A 27,500-nucleotide genomic window follows, 5' to 3' on the forward strand; every position below is an offset into this window, starting at 1 on the left:
CCGTATCGCAGCACCAGGGTCTAAACCCGCGACAGATGATCTCGGTGCCCTCCCAGACGTCGACTGGCATTCAAGCTGTTCGCGAGAGGGTGCACAGCAAGGTTGGGTGTTGGCGACGGACGTGACATGCACGCACACATTTCAGGACGTTTTCACTTCACGGATGACTACTCTCTGGTGAGTGAGACGATTCTTCTCCCCTCCTGCCCCCCCCCCCCCACTGAATGATCTGTTGATTACCCTTGTCTGTGTTTAGCTGTAAGTAAGTCAACCCCTGATAAGCATCTGCTCTTTGTCTGTTTCTTGGTATTTTGATTGATTTTGCTTTGAAATTTATTATTTATTTACCTCAGAAAATAGTTCTTTTTATTTATTTATTTATTTATTAATAAATCATTTGTCGATTTCCAACCTGTCCATGTTTGTCCTTTCCTTCCATTGGTCAAGCATAGTCTGAACCTCGATAGACTGGGAGGTAATTACCACAGATTTGACCAAAAATAGTCAGCATGCACCAGCGGTTAAAATGCTCGGCCGCCAAAATTAAAATCTAATCGAGATAACATTGGTGCTATGCCGAGGGCTCGCACACTAATGCAAATACAGACAAGGGGTGACTGAAATAGAGAGAAAAACCCTCCTTTTCAAATGTGCTGGTACTCAACCTGGGCCAAAGCTGGTCCTTGTTGAACTTGGAATGGGGAGCGCTTCCACCAGCACGTGCACACGTGCACAAAATGGCACCGTCACTCGTAGCCAGGCAGATGTACGCCAGGCAATCCGCAAGCAGCTTTTCACATGAAGGCACAAAACGTGCCAGTCTTCCTCTTTCTTAAGGTGCCACCTGCTTCGTGCTGTCCTCACACCGACCTCATGTGTGTGCTCTGCCGAACTCCCGTTATCCAGACCGAAACCTTTCACAATCCCCACGTGCAATGTGCCAACCTCTCCTCACTCCACACGTGCAATGTGCCAGCCTCTTCTCAATCCACCCATGCAATGTGCCAGCCTCTCTTCAATCCACCCGTGCAATGTGCCAGCCTCTCTTCAATCCACCCGTGCAATGCGCTAGCCTCTCTTCAATCCACCCATGCAATGTGCCAGCCTCTCTTCAATCCACCCGTGCAATGCGCCAGCCTCTCCTCACTCCACACGTCCAATGTGCCAGCCTCTTGTCACTCCATACGTGCAATGTCAGCTTCTCCTCAATCCACACATCCAATGTGCCAGCCTCTCCTCAATCCACACGTCCAACTTGCCAGCCTCTCCTCACTCCAGTCTCCACACGTCCAATGTGCCAGCCTCTCCTTACTCCATATGTGCAATGGCCAGCCTCTCCTCAATCCACACGTCCAATATGCCAGCCTCCTCAATCCACACGTCCAACGTGCCAGCCTCTCCTCATTCCACTCTCCACACGTCTAATGTGCCAGCCTCTCCTCACTCCACACGTCCAATGTGCCAGCCTCTCCTCACTCCACACGTCCAATGTGCCAGCCTCTCCTCAATCCACACGTCCAATGTGCCAGCCTCTCCTCAATCCACATGTCCAACGTGCCAGCCTCTCCTCACTCCAGTCTCCACACGTGCAATGTGCTAGCTTCTCCTCACTCCACACGTGCAATGGGCCAGCCTCTCCTCACTCCACACGTGCAATGTGCCAGCCTCTCCTCACTCCACACGTGCAATGTGCCAGCCTCTCCTCAATCCACACGTGCAATCTGCCAGACTCTTCTCAATCCACACATCCAATGTGCCAGCCTTTCCTCACTACACACGTGCAACGTCCCAGCCTCTCCTCACTCCACACGTCCAACGTGCCAGCCTCTCCTCAATCCACACGTCCAACGTGCCAGCCTCTCCTCAATCCACACGTCCAACGTGCCAGCCTCTCCTCACTCCAGTCTCCACACGTGCAATGGGCCAGCCTCTCCTCAATCCACACGTGCAACGTGCCAGCCTCTCCTCAATCCACACGTGCAACGTGCCAGCCTCTCCTCAATCCACACGTGCAACGTGCCAGCCTCTCCTCAATCCACACGTCCAACGTGCCAGCCTCTCCTCACTCCACACGTGCAACGTGCCAGCCTCTTCTCAATCCACACGTCCAACGTGCCAGCCTCTCCTCAATCCACACGTCCAACGTGCCAGCCTCTCCTCACTCCACACGTGCAACGTGCCAGCCTCTCCTCAATCCACACGTCCAACGTGCCAGCCTCTCCTCAATCCACACGTCCAACGTGCCAGCCTCTCCTCAATCCACACGTCCAACGTGCCAGCCTCTCCTCAATCCACACGTCCAACGTGCCAGCCTCTCCTCACTCCACACGTGTAATGTGCTAGCCTCTTCTCAATCCACACGTGCAATGTGCCAGCCTGTCCTCACTCCACACGTGCAATGTGCCAGCCTGTCCTCACTCCACAAGTGCAATGTGCCAGCCTCTCCTCACTCCACACGTGCAATGTGCCAGCCTGTCCTCACTCCACAAGTGCAATGTGCCAGCCTCTCCTCACTCCACAGTGCAATGTGCCAGCCTCCCCTCATTCCACATGTCCATTGTTATTATTATTATTACTTGTTGAATTATATCCCTTGTAAATCTTTCTATTTTCATTAAATCCCCGTGTTTATTTTAAGTTGCTGTTGTCCGTGTATCTGTGGGTTCGAGTATAAACCCCTTGTGCTGTGCTTCCGTCGCTCCGCCCGTGCTGCCCTGCCCCTCTCACGTGCGTCCTAATCTCCGAGGATCACGTGTCTGCCTCCTCAGGCTCTGACCCCGCGTAAGGCGATGGCACAAGACCGTTAGATCGACGATGGGTCCCATCTGGTTTCTCTCAAGGTCCAGCATACAAGTCCAAGCCTGGCCTGTTCACCAGACAAGGCCAACTCGAGGTGCCGGGCTCCGCAGGTGGATCGACAAACGGGTCGAGCCGTGAGGTGAGTAAGGACAGAGGCTCCGCGGCCAGACGCAGGTTGAACCTGTCGATCACCTCCTCATAAGAGTCGATCGCCGACTTGCAGGCGGATCGACAAACGTGTTGAGCCGTGAGGTGAGTAAGGACGGAGGCTCCGGCCAGACGCAGGTTGAACCTGTCGATCACCTCCTCATAAGATTCGATCGCCGACTTGCAGGCGGATCGACAAACGTGTTGAGCCATGAGGTGAGTAAGGACGGAGGCTCTGCGGCCAGATGCCGGTTGAACCTGTCGATCACCACCTCATAAGAGTCAATCGCCGACTCGACGTGCCACTGCCAAAAAGGCAGACGCGACATGCAAGCAGCCTCTCTTACTGCCAAAATGGCAGAAATCGGCACCTCACTCAGGTTCAGCTTCTCTCCCGGCAGATTCAACACTGTCCCTCCTTCGTTCGCTCGCTTTCCAAGCCACTGCTGATCCAGCAGATTGCGACTCGACACTTGTCGTTTCTCTGTTGCCTTCCCTGCCTTTCTTTCGGCTCGTTCCTCACGAAAAACAGACACAGCTGTCCCGTGTACAGCCGATCGGCGCCACCTCGGCGCTCACCGTTTCACCACAGTTTCTTTTCCCGTTCGCTCGCCTCGACCCCGAGCACGCCTCGAAACCGACTGTTTTCCCAAACTGAACCATTCCAAGAGAGGTCTTCGTTCGCTGCTTCGAAGCCACTCGCTCCTCCCCCTTTACGAAGCCGACAAACTCCTCCCCTTAGCTCCACCTCCCTCTTTTTGGCCACTCCCTCTCAGCCGACTGGGCGGGGCCTCGTCCAAGATGGGGAAGGAAGACGAAGAAGCCCTCGGCACACCACCACTGTACGAACAATAAAACATGCATCCTACACCTCCCGACACACATGTAACGTCCATTTTACCGAACAACCCAGCTAAACATGCATTTAATGGGGAATCTGAGCTAACCCTATCTTTAGTAGCCCACTAAGGGCCATTTCCGTAACACTATATATGAAAGAAGGTTTTTGCGGTTGGGGTGATCCATCGTAATTATTAAAATGCACAGCCAACCAAAATGATAAAACTCGACCAAGCTCGCACCTATTTTAATACAAACTAGTGTGAGCCAATTAAGTCTCGAGGTGACGTTTCGTTCGTGACACACAAACTTCTTCAAAGCCAAGTGAACAATCGAGTGTGTGGCCTGCTTTATTCTGCTTTGTGTTAATCCTCTTCCGGTCCAACACACTGAAGTTCGGAGTGGAAAACAAAATTATTACTTTTCTTCCAGTTGTTCATGCTCATCATTCTTGATTGATTTAAAGCTCCCTCTGCATCTGTTTCCTGCGTGATCTGGTAAAATAACGATGTGCTTTCAAACTTGGCAAGTTCTTGGACATGTGTTGTACATCCGGGTTAGTCCTCCTTGTTGATGCGATCTGGTCACGTGGTCCTGTTGTAGGTGATTTTATATATATATATATATATATATATATATATATATATATATATATATATATATATATATATATATATATATATACATATATACATATATACATATATACATACATACATACACACATACTCACACACGTATTGTCCCGCAATGGAAGACAGGAACTGTATGTGCCAGGAGTCAATATCCCGTGTATGTCTAACTTAAGGCTTATTTTGGGTGATGCACCACCCGAGCTGTTGTGTGACATGCATCTCTTCTCACTTGTGCCTAAGCATGCACAATTAGCAAAACAAAAAGGATTACCTCAATTAATTTACCTCTTTTTGGGGGTTTTTGATTAACTGAATGGCAGAAACCAGACACACAATAAAACAAAAATAAATAATTTAACATACAACATGCACACGAGACGGATGGTAACAGAATCCAGAACACAGAAGACTACAACTGTTAAACACAAAGAAAAACATGAACAGCAGCAAATATACTAATTCCTCAATGTGCTGAACACAGTTGCACATTCATACAACCATGTGCGATAATTAAAGTGCTGGCAATTCGTCCCAAGAATGAACACAGCAGGTTCTATTTGTGCAATGGAGGTGGTGACATAGTTCACCAATGCAGCGGCTTGGGAGTGTGGCATACCTCGGTGAACGGGTAGCAAAAGTGAGGGTGAACCACTCACTACAGAGCCCCTGTGTTTTTGGAATCCCCCCTCCTTCCCCTTCCTGCATTGACTGCCATCACTTCACTTCCCCCATGCTTGGTGCCTGTGTTTGTCTGTAATTAAGTGTCGTGTTCTCATGCACTTGTCTACATGTGCATGTGTGATTTGTGTTTGCAACTCTAAAGTGAATCTTAGACTTTGTAAACATAAACATCTTTGTGGACTTTGCTTTGTTTAGCTTCCTCAGTTTGTAAAAAAAAAATAAAAAAGGTGAAAAACCATAAATGAAAGGGTTTTGGGGTTTTTGCATCAATATCGAGCTCACCATTCGTTCCTCCACTATCGCCCCAACTTATTTTTCTTTCTCCCCTTTCCACTTTTTATATCCTGGATCTGGTGGCGACCCGTCTTTACAATGCCAGAGTACTGAGCATAAATTTGAGACGTCTTTCAGACCAGGATATTACTCTTTCCCGTGATGCCAAATTGCTGCTCAGAGCATAACCATAATACCTCTGTCTCGATACTTGACTGTGGGCTGAAAGCATTGGTGTCGAAAATCTTCATTAAATTTTCTCCAAACCAATTAGAATGTCTATGCATGAATTGCTGAAATGTGGATTCAGAGTAAAATGCATGCAGCCCATACTCTATTATCTTGCCAGACATCTCTCACCAGACCTGTCTGTGCAGTTTATTTTGATGAGTGAAAAGGGGCTTCTTATATGCTGCACACCCTCTACAAGTTGGATAATGCCCAATGAATTCCTTCCCTTGGAGGCCAGCCAGTAAATGTGTTCAACACAGGATCATGATAAATGGTCTCGAAGCTCAAGGAAATGGACCTCTCTTAAGGGATTGCCACAGAATCAGAATTGAAGGTTTGTCAGGTTGTCCTTTTGAAAAAAATAAGGTAAGGAAAGCTCAAGTTACATGTTTTGGACAGTTATATGGTACAGCTTAAGAAACTATTTTGGCATTTTATTATTTTAATTGTATATATTTCTTTGATTACTTTTGAAATTGAAGATTCACAAGTATATTAGTTTCCTGAGGATGTTTGTTTGTCAGTCGCCCACAGGTTAACTTCATGAAACTTAACCAAATGATCGAGGTCTTTTTTAATAACTTGATAAATTTTTGGTATAAACAGTATAGGCGAGTCTCGTGCAAGAGTTAGTACTAGTAGACTGAACAAATCAGGATGCAACAGGACGAAAGAAACAGTTGAGAGAGGGGAGAACACCAACAGCAGAGTCGAAGGGCAAGATAGACCCAGACTTGGCCAAATAATGGGTGTGGGGAGAAATGAGGGCTCGAAGAGGATGCACACAGACAGTCAGCAGTCCCTGTGGCTCAGTTATCTCGATAAGTATGTGTTTATAGTTGGGGCCCCATCCCCTATGTCTCACGGGAATTACATGTGTGGGCTACGAAGTTTCTTTATAGTTAGTTTTTTACAACAAATCTGGTTCACCTCTCCGCACCATTGACTCCATTGCCCACGTGTTTTTGCCTGAAGGCGTGGGCGGAGCCTCCATCGCTTCAGATCGAGGCTCCGCTCCAAGGAAGGGCATGGAGCGTTTCCTCCAGCCAAAGGGCGAAGGGCGAGTAGGGCCGAGGTGCTCCGGCCAATGGGAGGCCAGAGTGCCGAAAACTACAAGAGCCTCTTCGGGGGCGGCCCTCCGAGACGCCCTGTCTAATCAGGAGGCTCATCACCTGAGGGCCGGCTCCGCCCCAGCCAGATGAAGTATTCACCCCATAAAAAGGCAAGAGTGGTTGTCAGGAGGAGAGTACTGCAGTCATCGTGGCCTATTGCTTTTGGTCTGTCGTGGTGGCTTGGTCTCGGTCGTGGTCTGCGGTCCTTTGCGGGGGCTCCTCGTGGTGGTGGCTGAGCAGCCAGGGTCGTGGGTTCGAATCCCACCATGGTGGGTTGGAGTCAGGTGTGACCGCACGAGGCGGGAAGGTACCCAGCCAGGTTCTGGTCCCCAGCTCGCCTTTCCCTCTGGGGCTGAGGGGCCGAATAAAGACCCACAGGGTCCATTTATTGTGTGTGTGTGTGTGTGTGTGTGTGTGTGTGTGTGTGTGTGTGTGTGTGTGTGTGTGTGTGTGTGTGTGTGTGTGTGTGTGTGTGTGTGTGTGTGTGTGTGTGTGGTGCCAGTCTGTTAAGTAGCATTGTATAAGTGTTTTTTTTTTCATTGTACATTGCATTTTATTTGTGATGAAGTCTGCTCTGTGTCTCCCTCCCTTAAAAATAAACCCTCTTGTTAAATGTTCCAGTTCGTTGCCTGTCGTTTCTACCATTGACCCAGCACGGTGCGGGCTTCAGAAATAGTGAGGCCGTCGGTGCCGTAAGTTGTCATTGGGTCTGACAGACTTTGGTAATTCCGCTCAGTTACACCGGACCGAGGTCACGAGAGCGACCCGGTTCGACAGAGTCCGTTGAGGGTGTGGTTTTCCCCGCTAGTTAGACGATGTGGGTACTTAGGTATATTGAAATTAGGCAATTAACCCTACCCCATGCCATCAAAATATTTGCGACCACCGTCCGCAAAGGGACCCTTGACCTTTCGGACTTATCCGAGAGTCACGACCTAAATTCCGGGGTGTTCGGTGGAGGCGACTCTACTGCTCACCCTCGTGGTCGTTTATCGCCACCGAACCCCAGCCCACAACAATATGGGACAGCTTAAGAAACTATTTTGGCATTTTTATTATTTTAATTGCACATATTTCTTTTGATTACTTGTGAAATTGAACATTCACAAGTTTATTAGTTTCCCGAGGATGTTTGTTTGTCTGTCAGTCGCCTACAGGTTGCATTTATAAACTGATCTTCATGAAACTTAACCAATTGAACGAGGTCTTTTTTAATATCTTTATAAATTTTTGGTATAAACAGTATAGTCGAGTCTCGTGCAAGAGCTAGTACTAGTGGACTGAACAAATCAGGATGCAACAGGACAAAAGAAACAGTTGAGAGAGGGGGGAACACCAACAGCAGAGTTGAAGGACAAGATAGACCCAGACTTGGCCAAACAATGGGTGTGGGGAGAATTTAGGGCTAGAAGAGGATGTATGGGGTGGACAAGATGGATACAGAAGGAAACTCACAGGAGGGAAAATGAGAAATTTTGAAAGAGGGCGGATTGGGGTAAGGTGGTCATGGGGTTGAGGGGTTAACGAGGGTAGAAAAGATCATGATTTTAGATTGGGGACTATCTGAGATGGTGGTCTGGTGAACAACTGTCTTGAAGACTTGGAGGGAAGAATGAGATTGAAGAGAATCGAACTTTAGTCCACAGGTGGAGAAAAAGCCATTGACCTATCTGCAATGTTGAAGTGATAGACCCATAGACAGCTTCATCGGGGGAGATTCCAATAAACTTGAAGGTCTTGATTTCCATGCCATAAATATGCAAGGCAGGGGAACCAGCTCACAGTGAGAGCAGTACTTCAAACGGTGGATGAAGGATAGTCAAAAGCTGGAAATCGATAGTTTTGGAGGAAAAATGGCCAAAGACCAAGATTGTTGCATAAATCGTTAATTTTCATCCAATTGACTTGATATATTCAGTACATGTGTGTATGTATATGTGTATATATATATATATATATATATATATATATATATATATATATATATATATATATATATATATATATATATATATATACATATAACAAGGAAATCCAACACAGGTGGAGGCCCATTCAGCCCACCATGCCTGTGCGAACACCACACTAACCCATCGACACAAGATCCAAGGAAGAAAATGCCAAAAAAAAAAAAGAGATAAAAAAAGTTGTTTGTTTGTTCGCTTGTTTTTTGTAGTTTTTTCTTTTCTTTTCTTCCCCTCAGGGGAGGGGGTGTGGGCTTGGTTAAAAACACACATCAACCACAACCCCCCCCCCATGACAAGACCTCCACCAACAGCACTCTGCACACAATCACCCATCAATGCTCAAATTACCTAAAAGTCTTATCAACATACATGTGCCCCACGATCTCCATAACTTCCAGGCACCTATCTGATTCTAAATTAAACTTATCTACTTTTTTGCTGCCATGACCTTTCCAGGGAGACCATTCCATGCATTAACTACTCTGAGTAAAAGTCCCTTGCCTTACTCCCGTCTTAACTATCCTCTTCTTTACTCTCAGGCTATGGCCCCTGGTTCTGTCACAGTCGACTCTGTTGAATAATTCATCTGCACTTATTTTATCCATAACTTTCATTATCTTAAACATCTCTATCATATCTCGTCGTAACCGCCTTCTTTCTCGTGTATAAAGCCCTGCCTCCTTCAGCCGCTCCTCATAGCTGAGTCCAGCTCAGCCCGGAATCAATCTAGTAGCCCTGCGCTGAACCCTCTCTGGCATCTATGTCCTTCCTGAACTGTGGTGACCAAAACTGCACAAAATATTCCAGATGTGGCCTTACTAAATTCCTGTACAATGGTAACACCACCTCCTTTTGATTTATAATTGACCCCCTCCGAATACAACCTAAAACCCTTATTTGCTCTACCTATACTCTAATGGTCAAAAGTTTGAGAACACCCCCATTTTTCCAGTTTTTACTGAAATTTAAGCAGTTTAATGTTTCAATGTACTCTGAAATTAAAGCAGAGAACAAATACACAATTTCAGATAAAAAAGAAATCATGGAATCGTTTTGTTGAACAAAATTTAATCTAAATTTTTGACTCATCAAAGTAGCCACCTTTTGCAGATATAACAGCTGAACATACTCCTGGCATTCTTTCTCCAATGGAAATCAAATATTGTTCGGAAAGTTCTTCCCAACACTGTTTCAGAAGTTCTCACAAATGTGTTGCACTTGCAGGTTGCTTTGCTTTCACCCTTCTGTCCAGTTCATCCTAAACCAGCTCCATGGGGTTTAAGTCTGGAGACTGTGCTGGCCATTCCATGATTTGAAGCCCACCGTCTTGTTCTTTTCTTCCAAGGGAGTTCTGACATAGCCTGGAGGTATGTTTTGGGTCGTTATCTTGCTGTAGAATGAACCCCTGACCAACGAGGCGTAGACCAGAGGGTATTGCATGGTGCTGCAAAATACTGTGGTAGCTCTTTTGGTTCAGGGTGCCTGTCACTCTGTGCAAGTCGCCGACTCTGGATCCAGCAAAAGAGCCCCAGTTCATCACGCCTCCTCCTCCATGTTTGACAGTTGGTGTCACACACTGAGGAACCATCCTTTCACCTACTCGACGGCGTACAAAAACCCTGCGTTATGAACCGAAGATTTCAAATTTTGATTCATCGGTCCATAAGACCTGCTTCCAGTTTTCAGTAGTCCACTGGCGGTGCTTTATGGCTCAGGCAAGCCTCTTTTTCTTATTTTGCCATCTTAGCAATGGCTTTCTTACTGCCACTCGACCTGTCAAACCTGCAGCTCGAAATCTTCTCTTCACAGTTGAAACTGAGACTTCCTTACTTCGACCAGTGTTGAGCTGTGCTTGAAGCCGCTGTCCTGTGAGCCACCTATCATGCAAGCTATTGACTCTCAAAAACTTGCCTTCTGATTTTGTTGTGGCTTTGGGTCTGCCAGACCTCTTCCTGTCAGTTTCCTCCTGTTTCCAAGTGCCTTTTGATCGTGTAGGAAACTATACTCACTGACACCTTGGCTTAGTTTGCAATTTCTCTAAAGGAAAGACCTACACTTTTAAGGGTTATAATGGTCTGTTTGTCTTCCTTTTTTAATTGTCTTTTTCTCACCATTATGATAGCAATACACCACTTCCTGCAGTGCAATATTGTCCAAATAATGCTTCAGAGGGTGTCGCAACACAGTTGTTCCAACACTGCTCCTATACAGGCAGAGGGTTTGTCACGAATCATCAAAAGTTGGGACACCTGTCTGAATTGTTTGCATCAACTTTCCAGGCTAAGTTTACTTCCATTGCTGCAGAACAGCTGCAGTTGCTAACCCATTACTTGATCCCTGAAAAGGGCCTTTTTTAACAACTCTGACATTTACATTATTTTTCAGTTTTTGGTGACCTAAACTTTGTGTTTTAACCTCTGGCAGTTTACTGCTTAGCTTTGTACCATTTCAGGTTATTCACTGTACTTGAACTGCTTAAATTTCAGTAAAAACTGAAAAATGGTGGTGTTTTAAAACTTTGGACTGGTGGAGTAGCTGCCTGGCACTGTGCTGCCTGCTTACCTCCCACACCCTATTATCTATTACCACACCTCGATCCTTCTCCTGTAATATATATATATATATATATATATATATATATGTATATATGTATATGTATATACACAATCTGTATATATATATATTTTTTTTATCTTGTATATTTTTTAACAACAAAAAAAAAAACAATATGTATATATATATATATATATATATATATATGTATATATATATATATATATATATATATATATATATATATATATATATTAATATCCATACATACTCTGAATGCACTCAGTGTTGCCCTGGTTCTTTTTAAATGAATTTAATCTTCTGTGCATAGGTCTCACATGAACCTAAAATCAGTTCCCTGTTGGGCCACGGCAGACATAGCCTAAGGGGATTGGTGAGGGGACCCCCCCCCCCACGGCCAAGGGGCCTCACCACCTCACCTATAACCTTCCTGGGGCCCGTCCCGACATTTTTTGTTTCAGAGGTTTCCTCCTATCTTTCATACAAAAAGTATGATCAGGAGATTGGCATGTGCAGACAAACAAACAAACAAACAAAAACTTAAAATTTTATATATATATATATATATATATATATATATATATATATATATATATATATATATATATATATATATATATATATATATATATATATATATATATATATATATTTATATATATATATATATTTATATATATATATATATATATATATATATATATATATATATATATATATATATATATATATATATATATATATATATATATATATATAGTAGTTACAAGAGTTTTCCGCGTCAAGACAAGAGCTGAATGACAGCTTCATTAAGGAATCGGTGTTTGGTGCAGTGATTGTGTGACTCTGCAGTATTGAGTATCAGAAGCGTGGCCGTCCTCATGTTCACATCCTCCTCTCATGAGGATGAGATACATCCAGGTTTACCTTGATTCTGCAATCTCAACTGAACTCCCAAATCGACTTGAAGATTCTGGACTTGCATCCTTACCAACATGATCCATGGGCCATGTGCAGTCATCTACTCTCAATGCCCTTGCATGAAGGATGAAGTCTGTTCAAGAGGGGTCCCAAAGCCATTAGTTCAGCACACACAATCAGGCAACAATGGGTACCTGCTCTAAAGATGTTGCAAATCAGGAGATGGAGGCCAAGAAGCAGAGAAATTCTTCCACAGCGCACCTGTCGCCATTTACAATTGATGGATTGTGCTTTACAACCATTACACTGAACAACAAATTTCAAAAATTTTTTTTTACTGGAGATGTGTAAAGTGATTAAGACTAATTTGGTTACGCTGATTTCAAAAATCATAACCGTTTTGCTGTATCACGTCAGGATTTTCAGGAACAGAAATATTCCCATTGCCTAGAAGTCAGGATTTCAATGAAATTTACATATGTCTTTAACATGTCTATTTCGTACAATTGTTGTTAACTTGTGTTATATTTCTTTCTTTCAGATAAAGATGAGTAGGCGTTCCTGTACCAATCATCCTGACAACTTCTGTTATGTCTGTGGTCGGTATACCAAAAAAGATCAACAGCGAAGTATATCTACAGCAGTGAAAATGAAGGCCGCCTACTTTCACTACTTCGGGTATAAGGTGGGGGACCAAGAACAGAGCTGGGCACCACACATCTGCTGCACAAGCTGTCACACAACCTTGACTCAGTGGTTGGTGGGCAAGCGCGCGAGCATGCCATTTGCGGTGCCCATGATATGGCGTGAGCCGCAGAATCATCATGATGATTGTTATTTCTGCTGCACAAGCATCGTCGGCTTCAACAAGAAGAATAAAGGTCACATCAAGTACGCTGACTGCGTCTCTGCTCGTAAACCTGTGCCTCATGATGACGAGAACCCCGTTCCAACACCTCCAGCTGATCAGAACATAGCTGTAAGCAGTGGTGAAGAGGATGGTGATGATGAACCTTTTGAACCCGACACTCAAGAATCACACCTTCTGAACCAGGGAGACTTAAATGATCTTGTAAGAGATCTCTCGCTGTCAAAGGCGAAGGCAGAGCTGCTTGGATCAAGGCTGCAGCAGTGGAATCTACTTGAACCTAACACCAAGATATCCTTGTTCAGAGCACGTCACAGAGACATGGCTGAGTTCTTTGAGATGGAAGACACGATGACATTCTGCAGTGACATCAACGGTCTGTTGAAAGAACTTGGGTGTGATCACGATCCTGCAGACTGGCGCCTCTTCATCGACTCGGGGAAGAACAGCTTGAAGGCTGTTTTGCTCCACAATGGCAACGAGAAACCATCAGTCCCACTGGCTCACGCGTTCGGCATGACAGAGACCTATGAGACTATGCGGCAGCTGCTTGATTCCATCAAGTACAATGACTTCAACTGGCACATCTGCGGAGACTTGAAAGTGGTGGCGCTGTTGTTAGGGCTGCAGTCAGGCTACACGAAATACATGTGTTTCCTTTGTCTCTGGGATAGCAGAGACGACAAGAATCACTGGACGAAGAAAGATTGGGAAGAGCGAAAAGAGCATGTACCTGGTCGACACAACGTGAAGCATGTCGCCCTTGTCGACCCAGCCAAGGTTTTCCTTCCACCACTCCACATAAAGCTCGGCTTGATGAAAAGTTTTGTACGGGCAATGGATCTGAATGGGCGTGGGTTTTTATACCTCAAGGAAAAGTTTGGCAACACCTTGTCGGAGGCCAAGATCAAGGCTGGTGTCTTTGTTGGACCGCAAATCCGACAGATTATGAAGGACGAAACTTTTCCGACAACTCTAAACCCCAAAGAGCTGGCAGCGTGGAGGAGCTTCAAAGCTGTGACGGACAACTTCTTGGGGAACGAGCGCGTGGACAACTATGAAGAAATAGTGCAGCAGCTGCTGGAGTCCTTCAGGAAACTTGGCTCCAGGATGTCCCTGAAAATCCATTTCCTACACCAGCACCTGAACTTCTTCCCTGACAACTTGGGAGCAGTCTCGGACGAGCACGGCGAGCGATTCCACCAAGAGATTTCACTCATGGAGACGCGTTACGAAGGGCGGCACAACCCGAACATGATGGGTGATTTCTGCTGGTTCCTGCATCGTGTAACTGACACAGAGCAGCACAAACGCAAAGCCAAATGCCTAAAGCATTTTTAATTACATTCTAGTAGAGTTTTTCTGTAATTTCTATAATTTTGAAGCATTCATGATGAAATAAATGAATAAATGAATTTTTGTAAATTTCATTGAAATCCTGACTTCTAGGCAATGGGAATATTTCTGTTACTGAAAATCCTGACGTGATACAGCAAAACGGTTATGATTTTTGAAATCAGCGTACCCAAATTAGTCTAAATCACTTTACACATCTCCAGTAAAAAAATTTTGTTGTTCAGTGTTATCTGAGATGCATATTTAACTCCCACCCCAATGTGGAACTTTGCAGCAGCATCAAGTCAATCAAGTATGTGCTAAAATATGTCCATAAAGATTGTGACATGGCCATCTACAGACACCAAAGTCATAACCCAAGAGATTAGGTGGTGATGCATCAGACTGCCAGATACGTTGGTGCCACAGAAGCATTCTGGAGGTTGTTTTTTTGTTTCCATTGTTTGAGTATAGCCCCACAGTGGTCCCATGTCAAGTTCACCTGGAGAACAGACAAAGGGTCATTCTCACTGAGGAGAGCCCCAGACAGCAAGCACAAGAACCATCCAAGATGACTTGCATCTATTTTTGAGCTTTCTCTTCTTACAGACATGAAGAAGGGCCAGTCCAATCTCCAGATCAGCTCTTTGTTCAAAATTTATTCTTCGCAAGTGTGCAAGAGTTCTTCACTTGGAACACAGCAGGCAAGAAGTGGCAAAAGCACAATGTCGGAGAAGATGTCATTCATGATGGTGAAAAGACTACTTTTAAAAGGAGTGCTGCTTTTGGTTCAATAGTCCACAATGTCCATCCTTAGCAGCATAAATGCTTATATCTATGGTTGTTGTTGCACCACAAGAAAGGCCCTGTCTCATTTGAAGACATCAAGATGCTACAAATGATCAACTGCTCCACCTTCAGAGAGGCTTTTGCTGCCTAATGGGTCTGCTGGAGAACGACCAGCATTGGCATATTCGCATGCAAGAAGCCTCAAGAAGTTCCTCTCCATCAATGCTGTGCTCATTCTTCACCATCTTGATGTCAACCTGTGAGCTTGCCAACTCATCCATGCTCTGGGAACAACACAAAGTATGATGTTCTAAATGAATGTTGCTTTGAAGCAAGGCAGCGAGACATGGAATACAACTACCACATCTCCACTGAAGCACTCATCCATCCATCTGTCTAAATTATGGGAGGCCAGATGCTGGATCTATACAGATTGACATTTCCAGCGTGACATCGGGATGACAACAGGCTGGCAAGAGAAATTCTCCAAGAGAAGTCTTGCAACCAGGTCATCTTAATCACGTTGAACAAACAGAGCCACAGCTTAAAGCGCTGTCACACCTTGACGATTTAGCCAGCGTATGCCAATTTATAAAAAATTTGTCTAAAACGCTGGCACACGTCAAATATGTTATGGGTAAGTTTTGTATACGTTAAGAGCACGCTGAAAAACACTGCCATACGTCGTAGTATGCTGGCTTTCATCGTTGTACTTTGCGGTTGTCCTCAAATTTTAGCATGCTTGAAATTTTACGACGTATGCCAGCGTATGACTCGCACGTTCCGCTACGCTGGCCATAAGTTGTAGGCACGTTATGCGATTGTTGACACACGTTACTTGTAAGTAACTCATAAGTCGAAACACGTCGAGGTAATGATTAGCATACCCGAAACTTATTTCTAACCTATGAGTAACGTTTTTTAGGCACGTTACACGATCGTTGACACACGTCGAGGCACGTTATGCGATCGTTGACACACGTCAAGGCACGTTACTTGTAAGTTACTCATAAGTCGAAACACGTCGAGGTAATGCTTAGCGTACCCAAAACTTATTTCTAACCTATGAGTAAAGTGCTTTGAACCTATGTGTAACGTACCTCCAACGCATATTGACGTATGTAGACGTATTTGATTGACGTCTTCCGGACGACCACAGAACTTACTGAACGTGTTTCTAATTTACAGCTACCGAATAATGGCGTATTGGCAGCGTTTAAAAAAAACAAAAAAACAACAATAACTTCCAATATTTTGTCACGTGTCGTTACGTCACGTCCGATTTCCTCTTCAGTTTGCTCATGTCTTATTCTTAGTTCCTCCTCTGTGAATATTTTCTGTTTGAGGATATTGTCACGTCGACGTCGAAACTTAAAAGCAAATGTCCGAATATATTTTAAAATTCGTGATAGACTAAAAAAACAAACAAAAAAACCAACAACAACAACTTCAAATATTTCGTCATGTGCCTTCACGGAGCCAAGGAGAAAAAAATAAAATGTGCCTTGACGGAGAAAATATGTTTCGGGTATGCTAAACATTACCTCGACGTGTTTCAGGGTCAATGTCAGGTATGGGAGCATGTGCCTGAACAGCGCGTCGCTGCGTCCACTTTCCGCCGGTACTTCAGGGGCCTCCGTCTGGCCATCCCCAGGCAGATGCCAGGCCCATCCCCATCTCCTTGAGATGATGGTCAACCTGCTGCAACTCCGAGGCACGTTGTCGGCCCATTGGCCTCCTCCACTCACGAGACTCCCTCGCTGAGAGAATCTGGTGAGCAGGATCAGCGTCAGGAAAACGAGCCACATGTCCATACAGCCGCAACTGATGCTCATGGACTATGCAGGTAACAAATCTCATCCGAGTTTCTCTCTGCAACCGCTCGTTGGACACAAAATCTGACCAGCGATAGCCAAGGATTCTCCGAAGAGACCTGGCACCAAAGGAATTAAGTCTCCATCTCAGATCCAAGGTCAGAGTGCAAGTCTTGCATCCATAGAGCAAGACTGGAAGCACCAAGGACCTGAAGACTCGGACTTTCGTCCTCCCGCACAGGTACTGGCAGCGCCACACCCCATGATCCAGTGAATCCATGACTCCCCAGGCCCGACCCAGACGTATATTGACCTCTGACTCTCAGCCAACAGAGACATGAATATCACTGCCAAGGTAAGTGAATCTCTCCACGACCTCAACATCCTCACCACAAACAGACACAGACAGGACAGCAGCATCCAAGATGTCATTGAAAGCCTGGATCTTAGTTTTGACCCAAGAAACCCGTAATCCCAGCGGCTCCGACTCCTCATTCAGCACCTCGAGGGCCCCCCAAAGGATATCTAAAGTCTCCTCAAAGATGACTGCATCATCTGCGAAATCAAGGTCCGAGATCTTGACATTCCCAAACGATGCACCTCAGCTTGATCTTTCCGACATCCTCCCTAAAATCCAGTCCGTACAAGTGCTGAAAAGTGTGGGGGCCAGTACACACCCTGAAGAACTCCAGTGACAACTGGAAATAAGTCAGAGATGGTACCACCACACTTCACAGCACTCTCAGTACCAGAGTAGAGTTCAGACATCAGATCGATCAGTTTTGGTGGCACCCCACGAAGACCAAGAATCCTGCAGAGGCCATCCCGATTCACTGAATCGAACGCTTTACAGAGATCAACATAGGCTGCAAGCAGCCCCTGCCGAAACTCTCGTCTGCGTTCGGTGAGGACACGAAGAGCAAGGATACGGTCAATCGTTGACCTCTTTGGTGTAAAGCCTGACTGCTCTGGACGCTGGTGCTCAAGCAGATGGTGGCGAACCCTATCAAGAATTATCCGAGCAAAGACCTTGCCTGGCACTGAGGGCAGCGTCACCCCTCGGTAGTTGTTGCAGTCTTGGCGATCACCCTTCCCTTTCCAGAGAGGGACAACAAGGCCCCTCTTCCAATCAGTTGGGATGATGCCTGTGTTCCAGGCAGAGCAAAAAACTGCATGCAACGACACGAGTGCAGCATATCCACCAGCCTTGAGAAGTTCAGCATGGATGCCACAGATCCCTGGAGCTTTACCCTGTTTCAACCGGTTCACCGCAGCCTGTGTTTCCACAAGTGAAGGTGGACCACAACTGATTGGAGGGTCAGCAACAGGGATTGTAACACCATTGACGTCCAACTCGACAGCTGGTGGATCAGCCTGGTACAACCGCTCAAAGTAACCGGCCCAGCGGGCCTTCACTTCAGACTCCTCTGTTAAAAGCCTACCACTCTCTCCTCTAACTGCAGTGCTCCGAGGGATGGGCTTGGATGAACGCAATGCGCGAATTCCCCTGTAAGCAGGACGAGAATCACCTGTCCAGAGGTGATGCTCCACTTCCTCACAGATTCCTCGCACATAGGCCTCCTTGTCCACCCTCAGTGCACGTACAGTTTTACGCCTCAGCTGTCTGAACAGCTCAGCTCTGCCATTCAGCCTGGCCCTGCGACTCTGGTCAATGGTATCCAGTGTCCCTTGAGAGACAAAATTCTTCTTTGCCTTGTGGTGAGTTCAACGACATCCACCGGCAACATCAAGGACGGTGGTCTTGAAGGTAATCCATAACTCTTCAGGACCCCCCAAAGCACCCAGACACCCCAAATGTCCACTCAGCCTGTTCGCAAACTCCTCAGCTACTCTATCATCCTTGAGCTTGCCAACATCCAGCCTCGGCTGGGATGGTACTATTCTCCAGGATTTAAGGTGCAGCTTTAGAGGAGTTTCAACTCCTTTAGAGGAGGATTTAAGGTGCTTTGGAGGAAACCGGTTCATGGTTTCAGCGCCCACAAACTCATCGCTGGACTTGGTATTCCAACGCTGGCGGTGTGGCAAAGGAGATTGACCATGTCCTCGTTGACGGTCGCTGGAGGATGATCCAGAACTGCAGGGTCTACCGGAGTGCTCAGTTCCTCAATACTGACCACCGGTTTGTTGTAGCAACTCTAAAGCTGCACCTTAAATCCTGGAGAATGGTACCATCCCAGCCTAGGCTGGATGTTGGCAAGCTCAAGGATGAGAGAGTAGCTGAGGAGTTTGCGAACAGGCTGAGTGGATATTTGGGGTGTCTGGGTGCTTTGGGGGGTCCTGAAGAGTTATGGATTACCTTCAAGACCACCGTCCTTGATGTTGCCGGTGGATGTCTTGGAACTCACCACAAGGCAAAGACGTGTTTCGACTTATGAGTAACTTACAAGGAACTTGTGTCGACGTGTGTCAACGATCGCATATCGTGCCTACAACTTATTCCCAGCGTAGCGGAACGTGTGAGTCATACGGCGAGTACGTCGTATAATTTTTCGCATGCTTGAAATTTCATGACGTACGAGACGTACCACGAAATATGACAGCATACTTCATTGTTTTTCAGCGTGCTCTTAACCTATACACAACTTACGCAGAACGTATTCGACGTGTGCCAGCTTGGTTCGGCAAATTTTTCATAGGTCTGCTAAATCGTCAAGGTGTGACTGCGTGGTTGACACTTTCAATTTTCAGGCGGTTATTCTTTAAATCGGCGTGCAGCAGGTTTTTAACAGGATACGCCACGAGTTCGTCGGCAATATGTGCAGCACGCTATGCCTAAGTTAAACTATCGTTGGGCATAGGTTGTGAACGCCGACAACAGGCTAATCATTCATTGGTATGAGTTATCTATAAGACAACGAAACGTTCTGTGCCCATTACTAATATGTTATGCATACGACCAACACGTTATGAATACGACCAAAACTTTAAAAAAACATCAAAATTTCAGCGTACGCCAACGTTTTACATACATTATTATACGTTGCCATTGCTGGCTAAATCGTCAAGGTGTCAGGTCAGGTCAGGCTCGATCTGTGACCTGCTACAGGTACCATGTAAACCTGTACTAACCTGTTCCATGGTCGGGTTGTCGGCGACTAAACCGTCTCCCCCACCAGGTTTTCTGGTGAGGAGGGTGTTTGGATATGGACACCCAGCAGGATTAAAAACAAAACCTGTCAAAGGGCGGAGGAGCTCCTTGTGAGCCAACGGCCATCCATATCTAGTGCCCAACTGTGTCTGCGGACGTCCTCCTGCAGTTGGGTCACTTCTTATTAGGAGGTTGGTGGTAGGATTTGCACTACGGCCACCGTAAAACCCTTCATTCCGCAAAACGCAAAAACGCAAAAAAATCTGAAAACCCACTCGGTGGGAGTACCTCCTGTGCAGCTTCCCTTCGCAGGGCAGCTCACCGGATGACGGGATTGAGGCAAAGCCTTCGGGACCCCCAATCTTTGATAGGAGGGAAACCACAGGGTAACATCCCTGGGTCAGATTGCGGTAGAGTGTGTCGGAGTGGTGCTGAGGTGTCGTCCACCAGACGGCGGTCTCCTTGGGTTAACCTGAGGCGGTCCCTTCGGGTGGGTGCCTGGAATGTCCTATCCCTAAGAGAGGATGATCACCTGTCTCTGTTATCATCTGAGCTCAAGCGTTTGGACATCGGGATTGCAGCTCTCTCTGAGGTTCGGAGACCGGATTGCGGCGAGATAATGGTGGGTGGTTACACCTACTATTGGTCTGGTCGCTCTGATGGTAACCATACCCAAGGAGCTGCTGTAGCTGTGTCCAATAAGCTGACCCCAATGATAATTGAGGTAACACCGGTCAACGAGCGTATTATGAGATTAAGGATTCGTCCAGGGATCTGTGGCATCCATGCCGAACTTCTCAAGGCTGGTGGAAATGCTGCACTCGTGTCGTTGCATGCAGTTTTGTGCTCTGCCTGGAACACAGGCATCATCCCAACTGACTGGAAGAGGGGCCTTGTTGTCCCTCTCTGGAAAGGGAAGGGTGATCGCCAAGACTGCAACAACTACCGAGGGGTGACGCTGCTCTCAGTTCCGGGCAAGGTCTTTGCTCGGATAATTCTCGATAGGGTTCGCCACCATCTGCTTGAGCACCAGCGTCCAGAGCAGTCAGGCTTTACACCAAAGAGGTCAACGATTGACCGTATCCTTGCACTTCGTGTCCTCACCGAACGCAGATGAGAGTTTCGGCAGGGGCTGCTTGCAGCCTCTGTTGATCTCTGTAAAGCGTTCGATTCAGTGAATCGGGATGTCCTCTGGAGGATTCTTGGTCTTCGTGGGGTGCCACCAAAACTGATCGATCTGATGTCTGAACTCTACTCTGGTACTGAGAGTGCTGTGAAGTGTGGTGGTACCATCTCTGACTTATTTCCAGTTGTTACTGGAGTTCGTCAGGGATGTGTACTTGCCCCCACACTTTTCAGCACTTGTATGGACTGGATTCTAGGGAGGATGTCGGAGAGATCAAGTTGCGGTGCGTCATTTGGGAATGTCAAGATCTCGGACCTTGACTTTGCAGATGATGCAGTCATCTTTGCGGAGACTTTAGACATCCTCTTGGGGGCCCTCGAGGTGCTGAATGAGGAGTCGGAGCCGTTGGGATTACGGGTTTCTTGGGTCAAAACTAAGATCCAGGCTTTCGGTGACATCTTGGATGCTGCTGTCCTGTCTGTGTCTGTTTGTGGTGAGGATGTTGAGGTCGTGGAGAGATTCACTTACCTTGGCATTGATATTCATGTCTCTGCTGGCTGCGAGTCAGAGGTCAATAGACGTCTGGGTCGGGCCTGGGGAGTCATGGATTCACTGGATCATGGGGTGTGGCGCTGCCGGTACCTGTGCGGGAGGACGAAAGTCCGAGTCTTCAGGTCCTTGGTACTTCCAGTCTTGCTCTATGGGTGCGAGACTTGGACTCTGACCAAGGATCTGAGATGGAGACTTAATTCCTTTGGGACCAGGTCTCTTCGGAGAATCCTTGGCTATCGCTGGTCGGATTTTGTGTCCAACGAGCGGTTGCTGAGAGATACTCGGATGAGATTTGTTACCTGCATAGTCCGTGAGCGTCAGTTGCGGCTGTATGGACATGTGGCTCGTTTTCCTGACTCTGATCCTGCTCACCAGATTCTCTCAGCGAGGGAGTCTCATGAGTGGAGGAGGCCAGTGGGTCGACCACGTGCCTCATGGTTGCAACAGGTTGACCATCATCTCAAGGAGATGGGGATGGGCCTGGCATCTGCCTGGGGGATGGCCAGACGGAGGCCCCTGGAGTACCGGCGGAAAGTGGACGCAGCGACGTGCTGTTCTGGCACATGCTCCCATACCTGACCTGACCTGACAGCGCCTTTACAGATAACCAAATGGTTGTTTATAACAGGGTGATGGTAAACATTAATTGTAGGGTAGGAAGATTGATCTTGGATTATCCTGGTGGCACAGGGCAGACATTCCTTGTGAACCTCATTCTCGCAAGGGTTTGTTCCAGTTGTGTCACATTGGCAGCTGCTAGCAGTGGGATTGCTGCCCAGATTCTTCAAGGTGGACAACACAGTCCATTCTTTATTTGAGATCCCACTCAACCTGACGAACACAAACCTCAATGTGCCATCCAAACGTCGCTCAGCTTTGGCATCCCTCTTCCATGAGTGTAAAGTCATCTTCTGGGACAATGTCACACCGACTGGCAGTGGAAATTCTCGATTGAGCACTGAAGGACATCCTCGATCAATAGCAGAAACCTCATGGGCGGGACTTTTTCTGCTTGTTTGTGGTGGCATGAAAGTCAATGGTATCGACACGTGCCTTAAATCTTCACATATTGGAACCATATATAAACTCTTCCTCTGACAACAAACGTACGATCCTTCCTTCGAGGTGATCACAATGCAGGTCAATTAAAAAAGCTGCTTTTGAGGATTGGTGAGGGCCAAGTACCTCATGTTGGTGATGGATATTTAATCAGTTTCCCACACAAATTAGGGACCATGATATCTTCAGTCAAAGATCTCCGGTTGAGGGTGTACCAAAAAGTAATGTAATACTACAAAGTTATGGAATGTCTGTGTGGGCATACAATCCTTGCTCCACACAATGAATCAATAAAAAACATCAACTGGGAATTTACAAAAAGCTTCCCAGGGGAGGCCATTTCATACAAATCGGTGGACAAAACCATGAGTGATGATGAAGGAGTTACATACCCTACAAAGTTCCTGAACATCTCTAGCCCTCCGGCATGCCACCTCACCACCACCTTGTGAAAATAGCAGTGCCATTCATGCTTTTGTGCAACCTTGACCCACCAAAACTTTGCAACAGAACTTGAGTATTCATCAAACAGTTGCAGCCAAATTGCCTTAATGTCACCATCAGCACTGGACCAAACAAGGGAGAACAAGCCATGATTCCAAGGATACTGATCATTCCAACAGACACAGGTTTGCCTTTTGACTTTCAGCAAATTCAGTTTCCAGTCACTCTGCTTCAGTATGACCATCAACAAGTCCCAAGGACAAAGCCTCAAGGTTATCAGCTAAGTCGTCAAGAGCCCGCATTCACACATGGCCAGCTGTACGTGGCGGCAAGCAGAGTGAGAATTCCCAAAGGACTTTTTGTACATTACAATGAAAAGAAAACTCACAGTATTGTTTACCAGGTAGTTCTTCAGTAAGACCAAGTCAGTAGCACGTCATCCTCAGTTCACAGTCCAGTCAGTCATTATTACAATACAATAAATATAAATCATTCTCTACTCTTCACCAGGTTTTGAACTTCTTATGCTCTTGAAAATATGGTTTACCTTGGTGAAGAACGGGTATCTCAGCTGGTCTTCCAATATTATGTGATTTGAACTTGTCCTGCAACATAAGCGGGAGGTTCAAATGGGAACACTAACGAGCCGAGCCAGTCATAAATCTTGTAACTATTTGATGAAATGTTGAATGTTTTATGCTTGTTGACTACTGAGGTGCAGACTTCATACAAAACCAAATGAAATATTTCAAAGCATGCATTTGTCCTCTTTCTAGGCTGCCAAAATCTGCAACAACATGCTTCTGGGAATTTCAATGATAGGTACAGCTGAGACAATGAACCTCGGGATAAGGTGGGTGAAGTGCATAACATAAAGAAAATGAATTTTCATTTCTTACTCTTGAATTATGCTTGACTGTTGTGATGGGATATATTACAAGTTTAACTTATCAGGCCTACAAATGTTAGATTGCTTGTGATACATCATTTTGTAAAATTGCTGCTTTGTATAATGAATAAACAAATTATATTTACAAGATATGTATCTTTATATGTTTTTATGTTGGTGCTGGGCCGATATCGAAACCGGTCATCGGCCATTTTTCGGTAATCTGCATCCGCCGATTGGAGTCGGTGTGGACGTGGAGTGCCGTTTACCAATTACAGTACGTGTTGCATGCAACCCTAAAACCTTGACTAGCTTTAACACTTGTTTCGGGCGAATTTCAATCAATAAATAGATAAAAACAATGTTGCATTATAGACGTTTCAAGGAGATGTGCATAAACATTATTCTTTATAAGTAGCTGCCAATCGTCGTGTGACGGGTATAAAAAATTTGGCTCGGTAATTTGGAGAAGAGGATAATGCGGCAAACATCTCGGAAATTGGGTGTTATCAAATTTATCTTGCTTTGAAACACACAAAAAGAAACAACATAACATTTTGAAAGCATACCCGGTTCATATAAAATAACCAATTGCTTTTGAAACAGCGAGGACAAAGGAAAACGCGATCGCTCATACAGCACCCTACTTCCTGGCCTAATAAGTCTTGACGTCATAGGTTCCAGGCATATATCATAGCATCAGTTAAGTTTGTTTTTTCACATTTCAAAGGTGGCCTGACAGTATTCTAACCCCCAAAGCAAAAGGGGGTGCATTTCACATGCAGTCTTTAACAGCCCCATTTTCTAACAATAACATGTTAACTTATACGTGAACATTACAGGTGCATCCTGCATTTTCTCGGTGAGGTTTTATTCCAACATGACTACACTGAAAGCATGTGGGGAGGGTGTCGAGCCTGGGTTTGATTCCAGCACCACTGAGCACGTGGGGTGGCTGTCGAGTCTGGGTTTGATTCCAGTTCGTCGTCGTTCTGACATGGTTTCCACTTCATGTGTGCACAATGACGACATTATTTACCACTTTATAATCTGCGTCCTCGGTCTCAGTGGTGATGCTCCGTAGTCATAGCCAGTTGAAAGCGTGAAAAAAATCACGAAGATAAGTAGATGCCACAAAAAATTAAATAAACAAATTATCAGTTATAGTCAAATTTTCGAATCAGCCCAGCACTAATATATGCAAAATAAAGCACGTGTTTCCAGGCAGCGATCGCAATGATAATTAGTAAAATGATACCCCAATTTTCCCACTTCCAAATATACACCACACAGAACAAATCATCGACCGTAACAAGTCTATTTATCTCTGTCTTTAAGGACTCAGACACATGACTAAAGACTGGGGATTTGCGACAAAGACAGCAGGGTTCGTTCGGCTAAAACCTGTGGTGGTGTTTGGCAAATGGCGACAATGTCCGGCCCTGCGATCGAGCTCTGAAGGCGAGGAGAAGGAGACACATGCCCGTGTGGGAAGGGTGTGATGCTGGCAAGGCGAGGCTTAGTTTGTTTCGCAGCTCGTCAGAGTACAGCCTGCTTCGCTGAGCACACAAAGTTCTCTGTGTCTCTTTTACACCATGCCTTTTATAACCTTTGTTCCCCACCTCAAACTGTGACGCACTTCGCCCCTCCTTGCTCACTTGCTATTGGTCCGAACTCCAACATGAGGGCTGGTCTACTCCTGTACCAAGTTGAGTCCGTTTATTTCGGACTCGGGCCTGTACGATCTCTGTTTCCCACCTAAACTCAAGGCGTATAGCCTGGCGAACACCTTCTGAAGCACATATTACAGCCAAATAGAGGCAAGGACCTGAAATAAAGGTCAAGCAGGATGTAACCTCATGTTAGACACATTCTGGGTTGGGTTTCACATCTTTTGCTGTACAAATACAACTATGCTATAATAAACATTTTATTTACCGCAACAACATACATACATACACACATACAGGTAGTAACCAAAAAAATTGGAAAAGCCAATATAAACTCACTTAATAAGGCATTGGACCACCACGTCTGCAATTATTCAGGAGGGATGCGGCATCATTCTTCCACGAGAAAGTCAATCAACTCACACCTGCTTGATGGAGGTGGAAAACGCTGTCTTGGACATAATTCCAGAATATCCCATAAATGCTCGATTGGGTTCAGATCTGGTGAATGAGAAAGCCATCACATATGGATAACATCACTCATACTCATCAAACCATTGGGCGACCACACGTGCTCTGTGGATGGGGTCATTGTCATCCTGGAAGACACCCCTCTCAGCACAAAGAAATGCTGCAACATGGGGTGAAGATGATTACTCAGTTCCATTAAATAGTGATTGGCATTGACCTTGCCTTCTGAGGGAATGACTGCCCAAAAAATATGCTGGGAAAATGTGCCCCACAACATTACAGAACCACCAGAACCCTTCACTGTTGGCACCAAGCACTCAGGGTTATGGAGTTCTTTCATTTGGCACCACACATGCACTCTGTTTCTTGAGAACATGGTGAAGGATGATTCATCTGACCATATTGCATTTCTTCACTGCTCGGTAGTCACTTTCCTGAGCTCTTTACACCACTGGACTCGCAAACGTGCATTGACAGGTGTAATGAGTGGTTTGTGCACTGCAACCCGATTATGGTATTCTGCTCTGTGGAGTTCTCGCTAGCCGTTATTATTATTTTTAGGATTGAATTATATTAAATTTTTTGTTTTTTTTGGTTCGACTGGATGCCCGCGCCCCAGGTTGAAATTAACAGTCGAGTGATCTGCAGTTGCTCGCCTGCTTTGCCTTGCACTTCAAATTTATTCATGGCTATCACAATCCTAGAATATGCGCTTCCACCCACTGTTTCCCTTTGCTGATGATGTCTTTCCCTCGGAATTCCATGCTGACATCACTTTAGACACCATTGCTCGTGAAACATCAGCAAGTTGAGCTGTCTTTGTCACTGAAGCTCATGACAAACGCACAACAACATTCCCCCCTCTTTCAAAGTCACTGAGGTCTCCGCTTGCAGCCACACGAGCCATAATTATTGGCACCCAGGCCTGTGCAGCATTTTTAAACATGAAGCATGCTGGGATGTTATTTGCTTAATGAGCACATGGACCACACCTGTGTGGAAGCCATTGCTTTCAATATACTCGGTTATCAGGTCAGCTCGCTGACCTAATAAAACCATTCGATGTCCTCAAATCTGTCTGTCTGTCTGTCTGTCTGTCTGTTCGTCTGTCCGTCCGTTTGTCAACAATTTTTTTTCTATCTCCTCTGAGACATCTCGGCCGATTGAATTCTAACTTGACACGATGATAATACG

General features: G+C 45.8%; 1 protein-coding gene across 1 annotated transcript in view; it reads left to right on the forward strand.

Moving 5' to 3' along the window:
- The window catches only part of HIBADH (3-hydroxyisobutyrate dehydrogenase), a 159,022-nt gene that overhangs the window by 60,090 nt on the left and 71,432 nt on the right, over positions 1 to 27,500 (forward strand). Inside the window, exon 6 of the mRNA XM_085876998.1 lies at positions 24,053 to 24,129. Coding sequence (XP_085733124.1) covers positions 24,053 to 24,129 — 77 coding nt within the window. The remainder of the gene's footprint in view (positions 1 to 24,052; positions 24,130 to 27,500) is intronic.

This window comes from Eptatretus burgeri, chromosome 4, assembly GCF_056783735.1.
Source record: "Eptatretus burgeri isolate ZD-2024b chromosome 4, Ebu_testis_v1, whole genome shotgun sequence".
Taxonomy (NCBI): domain Eukaryota; kingdom Metazoa; phylum Chordata; class Myxini; order Myxiniformes; family Myxinidae; genus Eptatretus; species Eptatretus burgeri.